Source organism: Leptonychotes weddellii, chromosome 6 (genome assembly GCF_054177405.1).
Source record: "Leptonychotes weddellii isolate Sample4059 chromosome 6, ASM5417740v2, whole genome shotgun sequence".
NCBI classification, from domain to species: domain Eukaryota; kingdom Metazoa; phylum Chordata; class Mammalia; order Carnivora; family Phocidae; genus Leptonychotes; species Leptonychotes weddellii.
This window is the reverse complement of record NC_138374.1, coordinates 67,178,676-67,199,260: the sequence shown is the minus strand read 5'-3', so window position 1 is coordinate 67,199,260 and position 20,585 is coordinate 67,178,676. Positions and strand designations below refer to the sequence as shown.

The 20,585-nt window shown below is 35.9% G+C and overlaps 1 protein-coding gene across 1 annotated transcript in view; it reads right to left on the bottom strand.

Annotated features, from left to right (window-relative positions):
* Positions 1 to 20,585, bottom strand: part of RYR2 (ryanodine receptor 2) — a 652,366-nt gene that overhangs the window by 410,087 nt on the left and 221,694 nt on the right. Inside the window, exon 3 of the mRNA XM_081824340.1 lies at positions 2,894 to 2,998. Within this exon, the coding sequence (XP_081680466.1) occupies positions 2,894 to 2,998 (105 nt within the window). The remainder of the gene's footprint in view (positions 1 to 2,893; positions 2,999 to 20,585) is intronic.

Below are 20,585 nucleotides of genomic sequence, written 5' to 3'. Positions count from 1 at the left end.
GCAACTTCATGGAATCAAAACTTCATAAATTAGGTAATATTTTTCCTTGTTTCATCTTACACATATCTTTTTGTTATCAGTAATTTTCTTGATTTGTTTTGGCACAAGTGATGCTGGGAATTTCTCGCTACTTTCCTAAAGCTTTATGAAAACCATGCATTTCTTCAAAGAGACCCAAGAACATGAGCAAAACGGGTTAACCACAAAAAGAAAAGGCACAGTTCTAGATGGAATTTTTTTCCTTATCATCATCAAGTGTGTTCATATTGTTAATGTGCATATGACAACATTTTGGACATTAAATAGTATTATGCAATTTACTGAATTACACAAAGAATTTAGAAAGAATTACCTTTTTAAAAAAGGACAAGGCTTTGTAAATAAAGTTGATTATGAATGAGTTAGGGAATCGGGTAATACGTGAGGTTCTTTTCGATACACTGGTGATTTGTAAGGAAAAAAAAATGATTTCATGAAAATCGGCATTACTCTGTTGATATACTTCCTCCTAGTAAAAGTGGATCTTTCTTTAAGCAAATCTACTGTCCACGGTTTATTAAGTTGGAGATGACAATTTGCTTGACATACGTCAAGGTTGCCATAGGTTCCTATAATGAATTCAAAGCAGAACTAGTTAGTTATGAGGGTATGGATACCTAATAAAGTCCAAAAGACTTGACTCCTACAAGTGCCAAAAGCATCCACTATAGCATATAATCAGACATGCTACTTAGCCAGCTTACACTATTACCATTAAGATGGTTGCTAAGGTGGAGAACTTCTCTCCTTCTTGGTAAATGGTCATGGCACCAAATCCCAAGTGTTCCCTAACTCTGACCACCCCAGGGCTACTCCAGGATACCCCCACATCCCTGGGGCCAGCCCCAAATCTCTCCAGAACTTAGCCTCTAGCATTATAGCTGAGATCCACTCTGATTAATTGACACCTGTGCCAAAGTGGTTGCGTATTTTGAGTATCATTTCAGGGTATAATCGAAACTCCTCTGTGATCTAGGAGAGTATCTTTCCTTCTCCAAAATATAGGATCCCCTTGAGCTACTGGACAGCGGTTTCCTCTTAAAAGTTACTCATCTAAAAGTGACATTCAGCTCAATGAAAGATGTCCCTTCCCTGTAGCAGATTCTTCTCAACTTACATTTTCTAATCAATGCCTTACGGTAGCTATGCTGAGCTTTAAAACATGGTGTTCCACACATCACATAAACTGCCACTTTAGAAACTGACAGAAACCTGTAGATGGGGACCAATTCAAAATAAAATACAGCTAAATAAGAGTATTAGGGAGAGGATGCAGAAATTCTAATAAATATCTTAAAAGCATAACTCCTAAAACCGTATTTCTAACACTTCCTAGACACACAGAAAATTTAGAGCTTGCCTAGGTCAACCCCATGATTTTAGGGGGATAAAACATCTTTTCAAAGACACTAAATTTAGAAAAATTAGCTTAGCAATATAAAAATTAAATTTATGTCCACTTCATCCATAAGCTGGTATCTACAAAGTAAAATGACAATATATACTTTCCTGGATGCTTAGGCAAAAGAAAATGATTTTTCCTTGTAAAAATAGATTTGAATTTCAAAGCTGACATGCCTCAGTAATGTTTAAAAATCAGAAGAGGTTATTCCAGGTAGAAACACGACTAGTTGAACTGAGAAATGTTTTACTTCTATTTAAGCCTATTCTAAAAGCTTTGCATTAAAGAACAGAACTTTTTAAAAAAACATTTTATATAGTTTAATACAGTAATTTCAAACTTTTTGTAACCAAAAATCAACTTGAAAAGTTAAAACACATATATTTGGATCTTTCATAAAAGAAGTTGTTATTCTAATATCAAATAAAAGTCACTAAAGTTTCTCCTTGATACTTACTAGTGTACTATTAACATTTAAAATGAATTTAGAATTAATGCAGAAACCAATTAAATTTTGTGTGAAACTAATCTTTCAAAATTACAAGGCTAATGAAAATATGTTACATCCTAATTGATCACTCATTTTCTGTGGAACTACGTGTTATTTTTCAATGCTCTTACTTATCGAAACTGGAACAATGATTAAAAACCGTAACAGTAAAACATAGAGCAATAATGGTAAGAGAAAATTTTAGTTTCATTTAAAATGTACACTACAGTAATTATAGTACAAAAAATAAGCAAACAAAAGAAACCAAAATTTGGCCATCCATCCTCTGCTTAATTCTAAACCTTAATGAATTGGTTAAGAACAAAAGTAGCCCAGAAATCAGTCATATCAAGTTATAGCATGGAAAAAATTTAGATTACCAAATCAGATTTCAAAGAAAAATGTCGTCATTAGGGGACAGAATAAGAATTTCAATCTTCAGAAGAAAACTCTCAGATGTTTGCAAAACTATAATTGATTAAAGCCATATTGCCGTAATTTTATTACTTAAAATGTATGAGTGCCATGAAATTTTACTTGCCATAAAGAAGCTTAGAACATAGTCACATGGTTAGAGGCATTTGAAAATGAAATAAAGGTTAATGACAAATAGCCATGCATAAAGCAATTAATTAAAATAGTAACAATAACAGCTCTGAAAACGTAAGAAAACACACAAATTGCTCCAAGAAAGATTCTGTTTTAAACCACAGACAGAAGCATGAGGTTCCATGACACACATCACCTTGAGGCTGGATTTTTTTTTTTTTTTTTTTTTAAGTTCTTTAAGATATCACAGGCCTGCTGGACAAAGCAGAAAGTCAAACTTAAGGAAATCACAAGTAAAATGCATTGACTTAATTTCAGCAAAAAGAAAACCTCCAACACCTATGAACGAAACCATTCATACAAGTCAGTGAGTTCATTAAAATACTACAAGTATACATAAATTAAGTACTTGCCCCTTCTGACTTCTCCACCGTGTTAGCCAGCATTTCCTGCAGGGCCCGGACAGAGAGAGACTGTTCCAGCACAAAGGTGCAGATGGAGAGGTCTGGGGGAACATTCTGTGTGGAAAGAGGAAAAGATACCATCATTGCTGCTACAACCACCATCATCAAGCAACCAGACCCAATTTACCTTATTATATATCAGTTTCATTCATAGAAAAAAAAGAGTCCTTGTCAATTCTCTAATAGCAGCTCCTAAATCATCAAAATACATTATCTATTCCGCTCACACGTTTTAATCCATTTTTGAATTTATGGATAACAATAGCTAACCATTTATTGAGTGCCTACTCTCCTAGGCATTGTACTCAGAACTTTATCAGTACCTCCTGTGCTTGTCTATAAGGATTATTACTATCATTGTGCGGACAAGAAAACAGAGAAGTTAGGTTACTTTCCCAAAGTCACAGTAACTAAATTTTTCAAGGCAGTATTAAAAAGCCAGATTTCTTGGACTCTCAAGCATTCAGTTCTAATCCACCATGCAGCCAGCTCATTAAAAAATATAAAGAATAGAAAAATACTTGCCTCAAACTAATATTGAAGTTAATAAATAGAAAATTGAATTGGTACAAAAAAGCCTTTTACACAGGCTTCTCTTCATCCAGAAAGAAAACAATTACTTTGTTTTACTCAAGTAGGATACATATTTGGCCTCTAACTTGAGTTGTGGCAATATGATTTTCTGCTCTGTCCTGGGATGGATGGATGGATGGATGGATGGGTGTATGTATGTATTGTTTTTCTCAATCATACTTTTCCCCTCCTCTTTCTTTCCTTTGAAACTTCCACTCCAATCAATAACCCCATAAATTCTGAAAATCCCAAAAGGTAACTATCAAGGTGGTGAAGGAAACAGGGTAAGAACTACCTGGTGAGTCAGAACTACCCCAATCAGGAACAAGTACATTATCATGCATGCAGGCTTTTGCTTTTGATAAGCAGGATCCAGCAGGCAATCCAACTGGGTCTGGGAAGATGCTCACAGGAGGATTTTCTTAACAGAAGAACATTATAAATACATTAAACACTAAATGTAAGTGAGACAATATCGTCTTCATAAAAAGAACATTAGGAGGATAAATTTGATAACCTGATATAATGTATCAAAATTACAATTTTCAATGTTTAAGTATTTATTAAATTGAACCACTACCACTAGAATGATTCTTATCAGCAGACAATGATGCTTTGTGGTTTCAAGGCAAGATGAAGAGCTAGGGTTCCAGAATTAAAATTCTTTTTTTTTTTTTAAAGATTTTATTTTATTTATTTGACAGAGAGAGAGAGAGACAGCTAGAAAGGGAACACACAAGCAGGGGTAGTGGGAGAGGGAGAAGCAGGCTCCTGGCCGAGCAGGGAGCCCAATGTGGGGCTCGATCCCAGGACCCTGGGATCATGACCTGAGCCGAAGGCAGACGCTTAACAACTGAGCCACCCAGGCGCCCCCAGAATTAAAATTCTTTTGTGGAGGAAAGGAACGTGTCATCTTGGCCACTGGGGTTACTCATACCCCACAAACCTTCCTGGCACTCATGTTTGTTCTGCTTTGTTTTATTTTTTAAATGAACTTTCCCTCGCTGGAATCCGCCATCCTCCTGTCATGGGCTTCTGTGACCCCAGCCAAATGTCTTTCCATTCCTCCTCAGACTATCTCAGCTAGTCGTCAAAACAAACTCCCAGATCTGGGCACAACTACTGCCTTCATAATCTGCAGTCAGCAGACAAGAGCTTTCTTTCCAAAATCCTCAGATAGAGGACTGGAAGCTAGGAAAGAACCTCTCTTCTACTTTGACATTTAGGAATAAATTCTTTTAAATTTAATTTTCTCAGTTCTAACTATATTAATTACAATTTATCAAATCAAGACAAATGCTACGGGGTAAAAAATCTGATACTCAAAGCATTTATTCTGATCTTATCCATTTAAAATGTGAGGGTTTGGAAGCTATACTCAGTGCTAGTAGAATCCTGTATTATGAAATGGTATGCTAGTGAACCAATTTCTCAAAAAAAAAATACCTTGATTTGTAGCATTTGCCCATTTCTGTGACAAAAATAATAACTGCTGATTTCAAAGTCAAAGTTTATACATCAGCTCACAAAATTCCTAAATATGTAACACATAGCTCTCAGGAATCTATGAGAACTGTTCCCAGGGCACCACCAGACTGATTTCAGACCTGTATCCATTAATTACTTCAGAATGACTATAATGTAACAGTTAAGAACTTGGACTCTATAAACAGTTACCTAAGCAATAATCCTGGCCTCACCACTTAATACCTGCTAACTTTTCTTTTTTTTTTTAAAGATTTTATTTATTTATTTGAGAGAGAGAGAATGAGAGAGAGAGAAAGCACATGAGAGGGGGAAGGGTCAGAGGGAGAAGCAGACTCCCTGACAAGCAGGGAGCCTGATGCGGGACTCGATCCAGGGACTCCCCAAGATCATGACCTGAGCTGAAGGTAGTCGCTTAACCAACTGAGCCACCCAGGCGCCCCCCTGCTAACTTTTCTTATTTTTGGTTTCCTTCCCTGGAAAATGACATAGTAATTATAATAACTATACCATCCCCGTAGAGAAACATAAATGAGATAATGTAAGTCAAGAGCTTATCACAGTGTCAAGAACATAACAAGAACTCAAAATAAGGGAGCCACTAACCTTAGTTTTGTATATTGTCATTTCTTTCTTTGGCAACTAATGAAGTACCACTCATTTTTTTTAAAACTGATTCTTAAATGGACTCTACTTTGGAGAAATAGTGTTTGAAAACACAAATCAATAATTATGCCCCTGTTCATAATATCCAAAATGTTCTAGTATTTTCAAGAAAAGGTCATTTTTGGTAAAGTTTATATCCTGGATGTATTTCAATTGTTTCATGCTTCACTTTGCTCAAAATGTTAAACTATGGATCACTATACCAGCTTGCATTTATTTTAAAGATCCTTGAAAACCACATGGATTTGGAATGAATTAATCCTGCCACACCAATTTCATTTTGCCACAGACTGATATGCCTGTTACAAGATATTCTTCCAGACAGTGGGAGTTAGCAAGAGTAAACAAACAATCCACAGAGGCAATTCTTGTCCGTCAGAGACTCAACGCACTTTCTTCTGACCCATCCTTCTTCTTCTCCCTCTCATTTTGCCCTTCTCCTCCTCAAAATACACACAGATGTAATAGAAAAGCTGAGCAGGAAGAAAATGTTGTTTACCCCTTTTAGGAAAATATGGAACAATACATCAGAGCTCTCTAGGATCATCTGTTTTGTTTTGCTCTAAAGGAAAAGAGTCTGGTTATTTTAGGCAACAGAATCATTACCCTAACTTGTGACCTTTTACAGTGAACTACCACAAGTATTCCTTAATTTAGGTGAGTGTTTCTTCAAATAACCTTGAACATTTTACAGCTAAACCATACTATGGCATTTATGTTAAGCCTCTGTTCCCACTTCCCAGAAATAAAGTTTAGTCAGGGGAAAATAAAGGGTCTCATTCATTCATTAAAGACCAACTAAATGGCCAAAAATCAAAATGACTCCTAACACCAGGCACAAGAAATAAAGTGTAACATTCTATAAACCTCTGGAGTGAGAGCTCGAACTCACAAACAACTGCAAGCTATCATCTTGTCCTTCATCATTCATTTTTTCAATCAAGTCTTACTATAACTGAGAAATTTAAGTTTTCCAACTTCAATATGAAAACACGTTGCGTGCCCTTACAATAAGTGTCAATTGTAAAAGCAACCCTTAGGTCGTATGCTTTACATTACTGAGTGCTTCAAAACAGACCACGTCATAATGTAAAAGAAATACAGCACAGCATGTATGCCTATCTGCTTCTTATACATTATACATGACGTTTATTTTCCTGAAAAATTAAGTCAGAGAAAGTGCTTCTGTCTAAATGTCTACCTAGGCTGCCCAGAACAGTACCCAAAGCAAGCAGACAAAAGGTTAGTCATACTCTTCATGTGGATACAACCCCAATGTTATCGAGACGTGTACTTTCACAAGAATAAGAAACCTTAAGCTAGCAGCCTGGCTATGTACCTTTTCTTCCGTTTAAAACACATACTGGTCATTGTTCTCCTCTGCCTGACAATCACCTAGACTTATGGGGGAAAAAATTCTCAAGAAGAACCACACACAGCATCTGGCTTTGTTCACACTGGAGAGACTGTATGAAATCAATTAGGTTTCCAACCGAGATATCCATCAAACCATTTGGCTTCCAAGGATATATCTGCCTAATCCACTTAAAAACCGATTGAAACATGCCATTACCTTAACTGAACTGCAACTGATAATTTGGGACTACATAAGTCACAGATCATCTCTCTTGTTATTACGTATAAAAACTGCATAGTAACCAACCACTCTATTTTAGCATCCTCATACCTTTGCTCATGTTTTTCCTCCTTTAGCCTACAATATCCATTTCCAGGTCACCCCCTATGGAAAATACTTCATGTTTTTGAATCACACATAAATAAAAACATTTTCCTTATTGAAAATTCAAACAATATCGAAAAACTGAAAACCCTCTTTCCAAATTTAATTATATTTATTCTCCCTTAACCTCCCTCCCAGGCATCACCAATTGGAGTTTGATGACCTTTGGATGTGCACCTTTTCAGGTCTTTTTCTATGCATTTACATACATATGCTCATATACAAGTATACAGAATGGCTTTTCCCATTCATGCGCTCACTTTGTAAAAATTACATATTTTAAATTATTAATACATTTTAGATATCATTTTTTTAGAGATCATTATCTATTAGGAGATCTATATCTCCCTCATTCTTCATGACTGCTAGAGAATCTAGATATACCATATTCCTCCTAAAGATTGGTTCAAGTTCTCTGCCATATAACACTGCTATTCAACTCGGACCCTCACCCTCCCAACCACCATTACCAGCCTAAAGTGGTGGCTTACAAAAGAAGGTGGCTTACAAAAAAAAAAAAAAAAAATTGGTGGCTTACACCACCAAATTCAGAGACAGAGAGTTGCCTCTGTGGATTGTTTCACTGTTTCCTTGAGTTGACCTCCATTTCTGAGTCCATCTATTGCTGGAAAAATAAGCAAATCTGCACAGAGGGATATAGGTAGTTACAGCCCTGATGACATATCTCTACTTTTGTTTCTGTTTTAGCAGTCCTGGATTTCTAATTCAAAGACAAGTTAATTTACCTTTTTACAGTGTCTTTTAAATGTGCTCCACATAACCTATAGGGTAACTCAGACATCTCAAAATATATTTTGAAAATTAATGGGGTATTCAATCTTGATAATTTGACAGCATAGGAAAATGAGTAAGTCACTGCATCAGAGGACATAGGATTCAGATCCAGTGCATAACTATCCAAGGGATTTCAGGTAAATCAGTCTGAGCTTTCCCATCTGTTAAGTGGCAAAATACTTAACATATTTCAAAGAATTGTTTCTGAGGTTCAAATAAGAAAATCAATGCATTATAAACCAAAAAATTGCCAATAAAATATGATTTTATCTGCCGAATTTAAGAAAAACCTAAATCAGATAGAAAGCTCAGAATCACAGAGATGTAAATTAAGAGAAGAGCTACTCTTCTATGAAGAAATGTGAAGACAGTATATTTTAGAGTGGAGCAGATGGTCTGAGGTTGAGACAGATTTGTTTTTGCTCAGCCACCCATCTGCTGAGTGGCCTTTGGCAAGGCACTATAACCACGGAGGGTCAACTTCTCCATGAACTATGGAGGTACCAAACTGTATCTTCTCCAAAAAATGAAGTTTTGTGGTTTTGTTTTTTTTTAAGTTGCCAAGTAGAAACATGAACCAGACAAAAATTTCACCTACCAGATGGGGAATAATATTCTTTAAAAACATATATTTATATTCTACCATTCCAATAAAATTATGGTGTTGTATCCCATTCACTTACATGAAATACTGTAAAAAGAAATATCAAGCAGGATATAAGAAAAATCTTAGTTGACTTCTCCCTCTTTACAGGTCTTCAGAACTCCAATGATAACACTTCACCATATTCCCAGCCTGACAATGTGGTTATTACAAGACCTTCACACTTTTCCATGGGAGTTCACAGTTCTGGGTAGTTGTTTTTTTTTGTTTTTTGTTTTTTGTTTTTGTCATATTCTTTATCCCTTCATCCCACTTTGCACCAAAGGTTAATAAGAAATTGCCTTGGAGAAAGAAATACTTATCCTATATAAACTACTTCTTTTAGATCAGCTTTTTGATACAAGGCTAAATGTAATTATAACAGATGAAACTGATATGTCTGGGTTCCCCCAGGTCTAAAGCCTTTGAATCTCTTAAAAAAAAAAAAAAAGCAACAAAACTCAAGTCATTCCACCTGGCATTCTTGACAACACAGGTCCAGGTGGGGAAGGATCTATTAGCAGGTTTAAATGACTAGTAATTAGTGTAAATCACCACTACACACAGCCATAACTCTGTCAATTCAGCAGTTCCTTAGGAAAATCCCAAGCGAATTAGTAGGGTTTCTCAGGATTTGCTCAGTGTTCATTTTGCCCATTGGCGCACATCTTTTTATACAATGTATAAACATAATATTAAGTAGATACACCAACCTATCTTATTTTTACAATTATTTTAACATTCACATGACTCAAATGTGTCAATGCAAATCTAGAGGTACACTAGTTTGACATTCCATCACGCATCACCTCTCCCATTCGAATATCACCAAGGAATATTATCTCAGGTCAAGTCTGTTCACACACCTTGAGTTGGAGCCATTGTTGGTGAGAACACAAGTACATGATATTTTGAAAGCAAAACACTCAAAATAAAACCAGAGGAGAGACTTCTGCCATCAATTAAGCCTCAATATGTAGGTATCTTAAAAATCACACATGTGACTAATGGTTCACTGTATCTAGCCCCCTGCTTCTAAACACTGCTAAGTCAAACCTATCTATCAGTCACAATTTTGATAACAGCCTAACTCTCCAGACTCCAGGTAATGGCCTACTTATGTAATTTGCATTTAAAACACATCATTTCTAGTCCTTAAGTACATCATGACTATGTTCTAGGAATGTGGGCTCCAAATTAAAAAAAATCTATTTTTTTAAAAGATTTTATTTATTTGTCAGAGAGAGAGAGAGCACAAGCAGGGGGAGTGGCAGGCAGAGGCAGAGGGAGAAGCAGGCTCCCCATTGACCAAGGAGCCTGATGCGGGACTTGATCCCAGGACCCTGGGATCATGACCTGAGCTGAAGGCAGATGCTTAACTGACTGCGCCACCCAGGCAACCCTTAAAAAAATCTATTTAAAAAAGCTAAAGTCTCACCACCAAATTCAGAGAGTTTAGAGCTACTTGTGTGAATATATATGTAAATGGATGGATACACAAACCACAAGAACAAATAAATTAGTGCAAATGGTGGAACCACTGCTGTAGTTCAAGTCACCACAAATTATTTTGGAGCAAAGTTTCACTCTACTCAAAAGAGATTTTTTAAGAGTTAGCAAAATACACACATGTTCATTACTTATGCAGCAAGGAACTGGCATCATCGTGACCGTAAGTAGACACTGATAACTAAGACAAAAATACTGTGTGGCCCAAATATTTGCTGAATCAGTGACCTCTCAGCCTTGCTCCTTGTTAAGATCCCAGTGAAGCAAAGATAGTGCTCAACCTTGGTAGATCCTACAGTGAAAATTTCTAATGATCAACAGTACCGTCTCCAGGAAGTTTTGTGAAAAGGAGATTTAGGTAGAATCTATTCACAGGCTCATTGCTTGAAAGTACTTGGGGGAAAAAATAAATTTTACCATAGCCAGGTCACCCTAATTATCTGACCTTTTCCTACAATAATCATAGTCCCTGGTCTCATAATCTGCTTAAAGAAAAGGGAAGAATTCACACAAACTTGTGAAAAGGCCAATCAACAGATTCTGAAATTACCTAGCGATCCACAGTAAGTCAGTAGAAGAAGAAAAAAAGAAAACGAGAATTATGGCTTCCAAATCAAGTTATGTAGAAATAAGATGATGTCTGCACATTTAATTAATCATGTAATAGAGTACAGATTTATTCAGGCAAATCCTACCAATACCAACCATCTCACCCTTTGTAGGTATCTCACTCCGTGAAAATGTGCTGGATGATTTCATCTAAATTAATTTAAAATGGCAAGAGCTAAATTAATTGCTTGTATCAGTCTGAACAAATCAAGCTATAATCAACTCAGTAACATCACTTAGAACCTCAAAACTAGAACTCCAAGTAGACTCAAATTGAGACATTCAGCACCAGGGAATTCTTACTAGGAATTCCGCTAGCATGGAATTTCTATGCAGTTGCAAGAATGTAAAATAAATATAACCATGTAGAAACAATTATGTAGATAATAATGGCTATATCACTTTTTAGGTGTTCTTTGCATGCTAGGTCCTAATTCTCATCACAACCCTACAAGAGAAGCAGTATTATCCCCACTTCAGAAATGGGTATATTGGTGAGTCAGGAAATTCAATGACTTGATCTAAGCCAGAAACTAGTAACAGGCATATCTGCTTCACCTAAAACCCATACCACATTGCCATTCTCAAGGTAATATCGGCCTGCTACTTGGCTGTTTTGTTTTTCCATCCATTTGTGGTATTACTTATTACTGATAACTTAAACCTAACATTACAGTGTTCATGCTCTAAAAAGAGCTCACAAACAGAAACAGAGTCATGATAACCCAAACTCTAGGATTTGTGCTTGAGGGACATTTTAAAAGCTCATAACCTGGTGTGAGTCCCTTTGGGAAGGTATTAGCAGGAATAAAAGTGTAGTAAGGCATTAAAATAATCATCCTTTCTAGATAGATGCCTTGTGGGTGTATTTGGATATAGGGACCTTTTCCTTGACTGAAGAAGAGAATCACCACTTTGGTAGGAAATAGTTATTTTCTGGCTGATGAGAAAAGTATACAGTGGAATTAAAAAACTAAGACACTTCAGGTAAGTAACACAGAATTGAAACTGAAACTGTTTTGGTGAAATTTAACCCTGACATAATGTTAGGTGGCTGGACGTACTTCAGAGTTCAATTAATCCATATAAACTATAAACATACAGCTGAAGATAACAAATACAGTTTGGATAACCAAAAATTCCATCTTGCCTAATTTTGGCTCAGAAGGGGTAGGTAACACAAAGGTTAACACAAAGGTAACACCAAGAAACTAGAGGATATTTTAGGAAGATGACTCTAGCAGCTGGGTACATGATAAATTAGAGCCACAGTATGACACTTTTTGGTATTCAAGAATCAATTCAAAGAAGATAAAAAGGTTGATGAGCTACATTAAAAAAAATTATGGGGACTTCCTCTTATGGCTGAGTGTGGATGTTGGCTAATCTTCCCCCTAAAAAGCAAGGTGGATAAAATTGACAAAAATAAGCTTTCAAAGCTGTGGAACTTCACCAACGGCGTTAAAAAATATGTGTGACAAACTTTCTTATTAGAAAACTGCTGAACTTCAGAAAGGAACACTAAGAGTTGACGGTGTTATGTCTCAAGGCTTCTCCCATCTGCCCCCAGCTCAGCTGCTGTAGAGATTCTGCCAGAGTGTGGCATGGGGTAATTTGTGAGGACCAGAAGCTGTACCACATCACGGAAGGGAGCTCACTTAATGTGGAGTAGATCCTATGCATCATGCATACTACCTTGTCTGTGAAAGTGACACTTTCCAGCAAGACCTGACAGCTCTTCTAGATTGATTCAGTACATTTTTTTTTTTTTTTGAGAGAGAGAGAGGGAACTGTGCAAGATGAGGGTGGGGAGGGACAGAGGGAGAGAGAGAGAATCTCTCATGCTTAGCATGGAGCCCGATGAGGGGCTCGATCTCATAACCCTGAGATCATGACCTGAGCAGAAATCAAGAGTTGGACACTTAACCAACTGAGCCACCCAGGCACCCCCTGACTCAATACATTCCTGACTCAAGTAACAACCATGCAAAATAGTCCCAAGTTATTCACAGACTCCAGGTTAACCTGATGTAGCATGTGCACAAAGACACAAAGAACCCAACACAAAGTAAATCCAAAGCAGAGTTCAAATGACCTGAACTTCTCATGCACTTCTCTACCCACACACAGGTCCATCTGCAGAGGACATAAACCTTTCTGCTCAAAGTATCTGTTTGCAACCTCTGTACAATCATTTCTCTAACTCTAAGCTATGCATGAACAGGGCAACTTATAGGAATCCAGGTTTAAATAAAAACAAGAATAAAAAAAGAATTGGAGAAGTGACATCAGTGTCAAAACATTACAGGGGAGACAGATTTCACAGATTTAGCCCAGGCAAGTCACTGAAAAAAGAAAAGACAAACAAATTAAACTAACAACACAAGCACCTTGAACTGGGGAAACATCAAAATTTATTCTTCCTACAATATTATATATTTAACCCCCCAAAAAATGTACCATAGGCAAAAAAAAAAACAGAGGTGTACCAATACTGAGGAAAAAAATTAGTCAAGAGAAACTGTCCCTGAGTGTCCCCAGATGTTGGAGTTAGCAGAGAAAATCTTCAAAGCAACATTTAAACATATAAATATGTTTAAAGAACTAAAGGGGGGCGCCTGGGTGGCTCAGTCATTAAGCGTCTGCCTTCGGCTCAGGTCATGATCCCAGAGTCCTGGGATCGAGCCCCGCATCGGGCTCCCTGCTCCACGGGAAGCCTGCTTCTCCCTCTCCCATTCCCCCTGCTTGTATTCCCTCTCTCGCTGTGTCTCTCTCTCTCAAATAAATAAATAAAATCTTTAAAAAAAAAAAAAAAAGAACTAAAGGAAGCTATGTTTCAATAAAGGAAAGTGCTATAATAATGAATCAACAAACAAAAATTCTCAGTAAGGATACAGGAGTTACACAAAGAGAACCAAATGGAAATTCTGGATTTGAGCATACTAACTGAAATAATAAATACACTAGAGGGTCTCAACAGCAGATTTGAGATAAAAGGAGAAAGAATTAGTGAACGTAAAGCTGTACCAATAGAAATTATTCAATCTTTTCTGCACAAAAGGAAAAACATGGAAAAAAATTAACAAGCCTCAAAAACCTCTGGAATAATATAAAATATATCAACATACAGGTAATATAATGTATGTTAAAGAACAGGATAAAAAGAAAAGGCAAGACATATATGTGTGTATGTATATATATATACATATATATACATACACACATATACATATATACACACACATATACATACACGCATATACATACATATACACATATATATATTTAAGTTTTTATTTAAATTCCAGTTAGTTAACATACAGTGTAATATTGGGTTCAGGTGTACTGCAGCCAGTCTGGAAAAGGGTATGGAGGTGCCTCAAAAAGTTAAAAATAGAACTACTGTACTATCCAGCAATTGCACTACTAGGTATTTACCCGAAGCATACAAAAATCCTGATTCAAAAAGACACAGGCATCCTGATGTTTACAGCAGCATTATCTACAATACCAAACCATGGAAATAACCCAAACGCCCATCAACTGACGAACAGATAAAGAAGATGCAATACACACTCACACCCACACCCACACCCCAATGGAATACTACTCAGCCATAAAAAGACTGAAATCTTGCCATTTGCAATGATGTGTATGGAGCTAGAGAGTGTTATGCTGAGCAAAATAAGCCAGTGAAAGACAAATACCATGATCTCATTCATACATGGAATTTAAGAAACAAGATATAGTTGAAGAAATAATGGCCAAAAACTTGCAAAATTCTAGGAAAATAACTAGTTTACATATCCACACATTCAAGAATCACAACAAATCCCAAGCAGGATAAATACAAAGAAATTCACACCTAGACAAATGATAGTCAAACTATTGAGTCAAAGACAAAAAAATAAAAAGAAAGAAAACATCTAAAGCAGCAAGAAAAAAATCACTCATCACATACAATTGAGAATCAGTATAACTGCTGACTTATCATTTGAAATAAAGACATTCCAAGATAAACAAGGATGGAGAATGTATTGCTGCCACAGCTGACTTACAAGAAATGATAGGGGAAGTCTTTCAGGAACTCAGAAGAAATGGTTGAATGCACAGAAACATACAGCCTATCAAGATTGAGGCATAAAGAAATTAAAAATCATACCAGACCAATTACTAGTAAGCAGGATTTTGTGGGTGACTGAATAAGCTTTTAATTTTTTTTAAAATCTTGGTACAACATTCAATACATAAATTCAATTTCAATAATTATTTCATTACTTTATTATTTATTTCAAAAAGGCTAAAGATACAGTTTACTGTAAGAGATACTAGATATGAATCTAAATTTCATAAACCTATCTTGATCATTTTTGGCCAAAAAGTCTTTTTTTCATTTGCTTTTTTTTTTACTAGTAACATGGCTGAAGAACTCATATCTTGAAATAAAAAGAAGGGTTAGCTCTGCATTTTCTTGTTACTGTTACCTTCACACACTTTTTAAAAATTTTTCATTCCAGTGTGGTTAATATACAGTGCTATATTAATTTCAGGTGTACAATATAGTGATTCAACAGTTGTAATATATTACTCAGTGCCCATCAAGGTAAGTGTACTATTAATCCCCTTCAACTATTTCACCCATTCCCCCCCACAACACCTCCTCTCTGGTAACCATCTGCTTGTTATCTATAGTTCAGAATCTCTCTCTTAGTTTGTCTCTTTTTTTCCCTTTGTTCATTTGTTTTGTTCCTTAATTTCACATAGGAGTGAAATCATATGGTACTTGTCTTTCTCTGACTGGCTTAATTGATTAGCATTATATTCTCTAGGTCCATCCATGTTGTTGCAAATGGCAAGATTCCACTCTTTTTTATGGCTGAACAATATTCCATTTTGTCATATGTATGTGTATATACATATATAGACACTTGAGCTGTTTCCATAGTTTGGCTATGGCAAATAATGTTGCAATAAATATAGGGGGGCATGTATTCCTTCAAATTACTGTTTTCGTATTCTTTGGGTAAATACCCAATAGTGTGATTATGAGATCATATGATAGTTCTGTTTTTAATTTTTTGACAAGCATCCATAATCTCTTCTACAGTCACTGCACCAGTTTGCATTCCTGCCAATAGTGCACGAGTGTTCCTTTTTCTCCACATCCTCGCCAACACTTGTTGTTTCTTGAGTTTTTGATTTTAGCCATTCTGGCAGGTGTGAGGTGATACCTCACTGTGGTTTTGATTTGAAATTTCCTTCATGATGAGTGATGTTGAGGATCTTTTCAGGTGTCTGATGGCTATCTATAGGTCTCTTTGGAGAAATGTCTGTTTATTTCTTAATTGAGTTATTTGGGGGTTTTTTGGTATTGAGTTGTAGAAGTTCTTTATATATTTTGGATGCTAACCCTTTATCAAATATGTCATTTGCAAAATATCTTCTCCCATTCAGTAGGTTGTTTTTTAGTTTTGTTGTTTGTTCCTTTTGCTGTGCAAAAGCTTTTTTTATTTTGATTTAGTCCCAATAGTTTATTTTTGCTGTTTCCTTGCCTCAGGACACTTACCTAGAAAGATGTTGCTATGACTGAGGTGAGAGAAATTACTGGCTGTGCTCTCTTCTAGGATTTTCATGGTTTCAGGTCTCATATTTAGGTCCTTAATCCATTTGGGGTTTATTTTTGTGTATGGTGTAAGAAAGTGGTCCAGTTTCATTCTTTTGCATGTAGCTTATCCAGTTTTCCCAACACCCTTTACTGAAGAGAACTTCCTTTCCCACTGAGTATTCTTTCCTTCTTTGTCAAAGATTAATTGACCATATAATTGTGGGTTTATTTCTGTTCCATTGATCTCTATTTTTGTGCCAGTACCACACTGTTTTGATCACTACAGCTTTGTAATATAACTTGAAGTCTGGAATCATAATACCTGCCATTTTATTTTTCTTTCTCATGATTGCTTTGGTTATGCAGGGTCTTTTGTGATTCCATACAAATTTTAGTATTTGTTGTAGTTCTGTGAAAAAAAATCTGTTGGTATTTTGACAGGGATTTCATTAAATGTGTAGACTGCTTTGGGTAGTAGAGACATATTAACAATATTTGTTCTCCTAATCCATGAGAATGGAATGTCTTTCCATTTCTTTGTGTACTCTTCAATTCTTTCAACAGTGTTTTACAGTTTTTAGAGTATAGTTCTTTCACCTCTTTGGTTAGGCTTATCCCTAGGTATCATATTTTTGGCGCAATTGTAAATGGGATTGATTTATTTTCTCTTCCTGCTGCTTCATTGTTAGTATATGGGAATTCAACAGATTTCTGTACATTGATTTTGTATACTGCAATTTTACTGAATTCATTTATCAGTTCCAGTAGTTTTTTGTTGGGGTTTTCTATATAGAGTATTATGTCATCTGTAAATAGTAAAAATTTTACTTCTTCTTTACCACTTCGGATGCCTTTTATTTTCTTTTTGTTGTCTAACTGCTGTAGTTAGGACTTCCAGTACTATGTTGAATAAAAGTGGTGAGAGTGGACATTCTTGTCCTGTTCCTGACCTTAGGGAGAAAGGTGTTAGTTTTTCCACATTGAGTATAATGTTTGCTGTGGGTTTTTCATACATGGCCCTTATTATGTTGAAATGTGGTTTCTCTAAACCTATTTTGTGGAGGGTTGTTATCATGAATGATGTCGTACTTTGCCAAATGCTTTTTCTGCATCTGTTGAGATGATCATATGGTATTTATCCTTTCTCTTATTGGTGTGATGTATCACACTGAATGATTTGCAAATATCGAACCACCCTTGCAACCCAGGAATAAATCCCACTTGATCATGATGAATAATTTTTTAATGTATTGTTGGATTGGGTTTGCTACTATTTTATTGAGAAGTTTTGCATCCATGTTCATCAGGGATATTGGCCTATAGTTTCAATTTTTTGGTTTTGGTATCAGGGTAATTCTGGCTAATAGAATGAATGTGGAAGTTTTCCTTCCTTTTGTTTTGGAATAGTTTGAAAATAATGGGTATTAATTCTTCTTGAAATGTTTGGTAGAATTCACCTGTGAGGCCATCTGGTCTGGAATTTTGTTTATTGGGAAATTATGATTACTGATTCAATGTCATTGCTGGTAATCAGTCTGTTCAGATTTTCTATTTCTTCCTGCTTCATTTTTGGGAGGTTATAGGTTTCTAGAATTTGTCCATTTCTTCTAGGTTGTCCAATTTGTTGGCATAAAATTTTTCATAAAATTCTCTTACAATTGTTTGTATTTCTGTGGTGTCCACTGTTATTTCTCTTTTATTTGTGATTTTATTTGAGTCCTCTTTTTCTCTTCTTCTTGTTGAGTGTTGCTAGAGGTTAACCAATTTTGTTGATCTTGTTAAAGAACCAGCTCCTAGTTTCACTGTTTTTTTTTTTTAGTTCTGTATCATTGATTTCTGCTCTAATCTTTATTACTTCCTTCCTTCTGCTGGTTTTGAGGGTTTTGTTGTTGTTCTTTTTCTAGCTCTTTCAGGTGTAAGGTTGAGTTGTTTGACATTTTTCTTGCTTCTTGCAGTAGGCCTACACTGCTATAAAACTTCCCTCTTAGAACTGCTTTTATCACATCCCAAAGATTTGGGGCCATTGTGTTTTCATTTTCATTTCTCTCCATGTACTTTTTGATTTCTTCTTTCATTTCTTGGTTGACCCATTCATTGTTTAGTAGCATGTTATTTAACCTCCATGTATTTGTGGCCTTTCTGGCCTTTCTAGATTTTTTCCTGTGGTTGATTTCTAGTTTCATAGCGCTGTGGTCATATAAGTTACATGGTATGACTTCAATCTTTTCTCAATTTGTTGAGACTTGTTTTGTGGCCTAATGTGATGCTATTCTGAAAACGCTCCATGTGCACTTGAAAAGAATGTGTATTTTGCTGCTTTAGGATGGAATGTTCTGAATGTATCTGTTAAATCCATGTGGTTCAGTGTGTCATTCAAAGCCATTGTTTCCTCGTTCATTTTGTTTGGATAATATGTCCACTGATGAAAGTGGGGTGGTAAAGTCCCCTACTATTATTATATTGCAATCCATTAGTTCCTTTATGTTTTTATTAATTGTTTTATGTATTTGGGTGCTCCCATGTTGGATGCATAAATATTAACAATTGTTTTATCTTCTTGTTGGACTGTCCTCTTTATTAGTGTTCTTCTTTGTCTCTTATTACAATCTTTTTTTAACTCCATTTTGTCTGATATAAGCATAGCTGTCCCAGCTTTCTTTTGATGTTCATTTGCATAGCAAATGTTTTTCCATCCCCTCACTTTCAATCTGCGTGTGTCTTTAGGTCTTAGTCTCCTGTAAACATCATATAGATGGGTCTTCTTTTTTTCCCCATCACCATATGTCTTTTATTTGGAGCATTTAGTCCATTTACATTCAAAGTAATATTGATATGTATTTGTCATTTTTTCACATTTTGCCATTGTTTTGTGGTTGTTTCTATAGATTTTCTCTGATCCTTTCTTCTCTTGCTCTCTTTCATGGATTGTTGTCTTTCTTTAGTGATATATTTAGATTCCTTTCTCTTTATTCTTTGCATATCTATTACTGGTTTTTGATTTGTGATTACTATTAGGTTTGTATATAACATCTTCTGCATATAGCTGTCTAATTAGGTTGATGGCTGCTTACATTTGAACTCATTCTTTACTATCATCTCCAACATGTTTTAGGTATCTGGTATCATACTTTACATCCTTTGATTTTTTGAGTCCCCTGAAGGAGTTTTACAGATATACTTATTTTTACTGCTTTTGTGTTTTCTAGTTTTCATACTCTTATGGTCTTTTTTCTACTCAAAGAGTCCCCTTTAACATTTCTTGTAGCCCTGGTTTAGTAGTCATAAACTCCTTTAGTTTTTGTTTGTCTGAGAAACTCTTTACCTCTCCTTCTATTCTCCTTGCTGGATGGAATATACTTGGCTGCAGATTTTTTTACTTTCAGTGCTTGAATATATCACGCCACTTCCTTCTAGTCTGCAAAGTTTATGCTGAAAAAGCCACTGTTAGTCTTATGGGGTTTCCTTATATATGTAACTGTCCTCTTTTAATGTCTTTTTTTTTTTTAAAGATTTTACTTATTTATTTGAGAGCGAGAGTGAGAGAGATCACAGAGGAAGAGAGTGAAGGAGAAACAGACTCCACACTGAGCAGAGAGCCTGATGCGGGGCTGGATCCCCGAACTCTGAGATCATGACCTGAGCTGAAAGCAGATGCTTAACCATCTGAGCCAGCACCCCTTTCCTGATGCTTTCAAAATTCTTTACCACTAATTTTTGACATTTTAATTACTGTGAGGCTAGTGTGGACCTCCTTGGGTTGATTTTGTTGGGGGATCTCTGTGCCTCCTGAATCTCGATTTCTGTTTCCTTCCCTAGATTAGGGAAGTTTTTAGCTATTACTTCTTCAAATAAATTTTGTCTCCTTTTCCTTCTTCTTCTGATATCCCTATAATGCAAATGTTACTATGTTTGATGGAGTCACTGAGTTCCTTAAGTCTGTTCTCTTTTGCATAATTGTGTTCTCTCACCTGCTCAGCTTGATTACTTTCCATTACTCTCTCTTCCAAGTTGCTGA